The following is a 4,736-nucleotide window of genomic DNA, read 5'->3' as shown; positions in this document are numbered from 1 at the left end:
AACTGCTTAAAGACCTAAATTAGGCTATTGAGTTAAATGTAACAGGCCAGCACCCACTGCCGTAACAACCACCGGCATTTGGCTGATGAGGGAAGAGAAACAGGTTAAACAGTTGGAGCGCGGTTCCCTGTACCGGTGTACTGAACGCCAGTGATTTGAGATGTGAGATAGCCTTGCCATCTCCTCTCCCGGCTATATTTAACGGCCTCTGTGTCCATAAAAGGACTTGACTGAGGCTTCGACATACCGCGGAGCGCCAACATTATTTTTGTTGTGTAGACGGCTGCCCTGTCCACTGCGTCCGCACCTTGTGGCTTTGCGTGGATTTCAAGCCTTGGTTGCTAGCAGCCGCAGTTGGACAACTTTTAACGCGGCTTTCAGCGTCTCAAAATCACTTTGGACTAGGTGAGAGCAACTATGATTCATTATGTTGTCCTGATTAATAATGAAATAATTATTATTTAAAAACATAAAACATTAGGTTATGTGTGTGTACAAGCGATGGAACAGAAAATATAACCGACCATCAAGTACTATTTATTCAATAGCCTACAGCGTGGCTGTCAGTTTTGATTTGTATTATTGATGTAATGTGCATGGTGAATGTGAATGCATGTACAGGTGGAAGTGGAATTCCAGGAATTCCTGATTCACAGGCTCTTGAGAAGAAACTGGTTATCTACATAACTTCATTATCAAACCCTCCCTAAATTTGCATACATTTTCATGGTGACATTTGGCAAATCCTATCAAAACAGCACCATGAAAATAGCCTGACTCAAAGCTTTCAAACATACACAAACTTAAAAGAAAGCGATCTTGGAGAAAGTACTATAGCTGGGATAACAGTGTATAACTTAGTCCATCCATATATCCTTTCAGCAATAATCAAACATGTTTCAGATGGCCTGTCTATGGACAAAGGTCCTGTTTGGTTAACGCCTCTGATCAGTGTTCTCCATTATCAGTGAGAGACACGTAGGTCACAGGTCATTTGTGGATACAGTTTTGGATTGGAAAGAGCGTGCAGGATGTCGGGATCATTGCCATTCTATCAGAAACACCACCGACACTATGATCGTGGATATCGTAGTCGGGAGACCCAGTCTGCTATCAGCCAATACCAGCAGAGCGCCAACAGCTACTCCTCTCACAGCAGGAGCAGCTCCCAGGGGTAAGAGGGTGTTGTGCTGCAGGGGCACTGCTCCCGCCCCTGCCACTTATCAGCCAGACCCTTCCCAAATCTCAACCCCATCCCATAATTCTAGTCCGCTCTCTAAACGTGCATCAACCTTTCCCATCCACACTTGAGAGAAGCTTCCTTTCCCCTAAATCTCTCGATTGCCTTCCTGCCCACTGTTAATAATCTCATTCACTTCCCTTATTCCCTTATTTTTGATGAAACCCCCACGCACCCTATCCCTTCACGAAAGATAACAACAAAGCCTTAATATGTCTGTGAATACGGCATGTCTGCATGTGAAGTTCCCCTGTGCTACTAATACAACGCTTTGAATTGTCATACTTCACTGCTCCCTTACTGAAGCTCCCTTCTGACTTGTTGTTCAGATGTTAATCCACATTATGGGTCTAAATGGAGTTTAGCTAAACCGCTGCGCTAGCAGGTTAGGCCTTGATTTGCTGTATTATTATGCTATTGATTCATCTTTCTAATGCAGTCTAGCTGATGCTAAAGGAAGTAGCTGATGCTAAAGCAAGTGGGTTTCCTTGATTAGGGAGTGTGGTGTTATATACCGCCTTGTTATGGTATATGCACACAGTGAAACCTTAGCCCGGATATATCTATACTGATGCTGGATTATGAGTTGTGTTACATTTTGTATGCTTACCATGATTTTATGCATGTGACGTTTGCATCTTATGTGGTTTTACCATGTGAACATTTAAGCGTCATCGCTCTAGCAGTCATGCACACCCTCATATAGGTAGCCACACATAGTGTCGCGCACCACTGTGCTGTTGCCAACTTTTCCCCATACATCACTGAGGTATTTATAGAGTGGAGCCCTTCAGGGGCGTATCTGGTTCTGTGGAGTGTGGAGATGTGTAGCCTATGCTCTCTGAGTGAGTCTCTGGATCCCCTTTTGAATGACAGCACTGGTTCATCTCTGTTCGCACTCGTTGTTTAGAAAGTTAATTCTGCGACTGCATTATAGTTCACCAAATTAGCTCGTCCCCTCGTCTAAACCAAGCCGCCATGGTAAACACCCAAGGTGCTGAAACGATTAAAACATAAAGTGGTCTCCTGTGACATAATATTTATAACACGTCCATATGTCTGGACGACAGATCACGTTTCCGTCTCATAGTTGACTAATTATTTTTGGCTGTTTAGAAAAGCTTTCTGGAGGGTAATAGATTCTGAAAATGAAAAGTGAACTGAAATACAGCAGAATAACATGATGTATCTTTTTATGAACTTGTAGTGTTGAGAATAAGTTAGATGAAGCAAGAACTATACTAAAGTCATCATTAGCCTAAAGCCAAGTGTTTTATTAATGAAAGGTCTGTTGTAGTTAAATACTGGCATTTCCTATTGTATCGCTAAACAACATAGCTTCATTTTGGAAGTTCAAAGAGTTCAAAGAGAATGTGATGTCAATTGGTAGCCAGTGAGAGTTGACATGGAATCAAACTTGTCTACTTACAAGGTCTTTCTTGTGGACAGTTTTCTGCTGGTGTTTTTGGATCTGTTTCTGTTTTTGGTTTGTTTTTTAGATTTAGATGTTCTTAATATTGTTTCTCTTCACTGTCCTGTCAGTCGCCTCGGCCTTGACAGTGGATAGAACATCAAAGGGCAGTAAAGGGTCTTTAAGGGCGAAGGCCTGCTCAGGCATGAGAATGTAGCCACAGAGGAAGCAGAGGCAATGTCACCTCATCAATCCTGGTTCTTTACTGGGGCTGTCAGACAGCAAGGACAAGTCAGAGTGATATAAATTAAGGCTTGGGGAAAAAAATTGGATTGTTGGATTTATTTTGACAATGTGAGAACAAATATGTCTTTCACAGGGAATGTGTCGAGTCTTTTGGACATAGCTGACCCTTTCTGGCATAGTCTTTGTATTGCTGAGTTACCTCAGAGATGAACATGAGCGTTAGCGTATTAAGACAACCGGAACATAATCCTAAATTTAACAGAGGAGACACAACATTAAGCATTTGTTGTTATGACGTGTTGGTTTGGTGCCATTTACGAGTCAGCTGTGAGGGAGTTTGCCCTATAAGTAGCACCATTATCATTGCATGTGGAACATGTTGTGAATGGGGATTAAGGTCTGTGGCATTCCCACGGTGAAAGAAGAGCTCTCTCTTCTCATAATCCATCATGGAGCATTCTGGCCTGAGTCTGGCAAGGGAAGACGTTCCCAGGGGTGCCATGGGGGTCAGGGGCGCAGGGCCTGGATCTGCTGTTCTGTTGAGGAGAGGTAGGAGTAGCTGTCTCCCACCGGCCCACCTGCCGTCATACCTCCGTGATTTTGACTGATCCTGCTGGATAGACCTCAGGGAGCTGCTGGATTATTCCGGAATGGCACTGTGGCGTTTCCTAGGCGTGTTCCGTGTGGAGAAGGTGCCATGAAGCTTAAGGGAGTTTGCAGTTGGAACATGGGAACACATGTCTGAATTCGACTCTCTGTAGTCATTGTTATTCTAGGATGGCTTCGTGTGAATCAGTCAGGGACCCAGATTATCCCCAAGATTACTCACCTCTTCAAATCTTTCTGATCTGTCAATCTGAATGTGCCTTGAGGAATCTTATCAAATGTGTGTGTGGTCACAAAGTGGTGTTTTCTCTCATCGCCATCAAGGTGGTGTTGTCTCTTGTGGCCCTCAAGTATTCTGCCATTGACCCTGCTGGACACACACACACACACACCCATGTATGAGCACACACACACACACACCCATGTATGAGCACACACACACACACACCCATGTATGAGCACACACACACACACACCCATGTATGAGCACACACACACACACACCCATGTATGAGCACACACACACACACACACACCCATGTATGAGCACACACACCTGTGAGTCATGGGGCTTCTTCACTGTGCATATCATTTAACTGACATTGCAATAGTTTTGCTATTTACCTCTGATGCATCTTTTTACCTCTGATGCATCCAGTTTCACTGGGCATATTTTTAAATGTCATTGTATGTGTGTGTGTGTGTGTGTGTGTGTGTGTGTGTCAGAGAGAGATGTGTGTGGTTGTGTGAGAGACTTATATCTACGTCCTTGGATAGCAGTGATTGTTTGTTATATTTGAATAAAGATTGACTTCATTTTCAGTGTATTCTTTTGTCAGCTGGTGATAGTCAAATGTCTTTTTGTGTATCTCTCTGTCTGTGTATCAGCATTCTTTTCTTTATGAGAACCACTGGTGTGGATGGACTCCATATTTCTTTGAGACCACCTGTCACGAGCTGAGGATACTAACTGTCATCCCTACTTCACTTGATTAATCCTCCTTAATCCTTCCATCTTCATCCTCCACCTTTGGCTGCTCAACCTTCCAAACCCATTCCCTCTTCCCATTCACCATACGAGACGTGTTTTTCCCATATATGCGTATATATACGTGTATATACATACCAATAAATGTACACGTACAGTATAACCGTGCTATCTGTACCACTGTAGCATTGCAGCCACCTACTCTGCTCTGGATGAGAGCAAGCTGAGTCCCATGCCCAAGCGGG

At 43.6% G+C, this 4,736-nt stretch overlaps 1 protein-coding gene across 4 annotated transcripts in view; it reads left to right on the top strand.

Moving 5' to 3' along the window:
- The first annotated feature begins 240 nt into the window (after positions 1–240).
- Positions 241–4,736, top strand: part of myom1b (myomesin 1b) — a 35,024-nt gene continuing 30,528 nt past the window's right edge. For 2 of the 4 annotated variants that reach the window (XM_012821319.3, XM_031583569.2), the window contains exons 1-3: positions 243–405; positions 969–1,174; positions 4,678–4,736. The exon at positions 4,678–4,736 is cut by the window's right edge and continues 73 nt beyond it. In XM_012821319.3, the coding sequence (XP_012676773.2) occupies positions 1,032–1,174; positions 4,678–4,736 (202 nt within the window). In that variant the 5' untranslated portion in view covers positions 243–405; positions 969–1,031. Of the gene's footprint in view, positions 406–952; positions 1,175–4,677 lie in introns of all 4 variants that reach the window. The other 2 variants (XM_031583570.2, XM_031583571.2) reach the window with 2 other exon arrangements.

Source organism: Clupea harengus, chromosome 17 (assembly GCF_900700415.2).
Source record: "Clupea harengus chromosome 17, Ch_v2.0.2, whole genome shotgun sequence".
NCBI lineage: Eukaryota > Metazoa > Chordata > Actinopteri > Clupeiformes > Clupeidae > Clupea > Clupea harengus.
The sequence above is the reverse complement of the archived record's forward strand: the minus strand, read 5'-3'. Positions and strand labels throughout refer to the sequence as shown.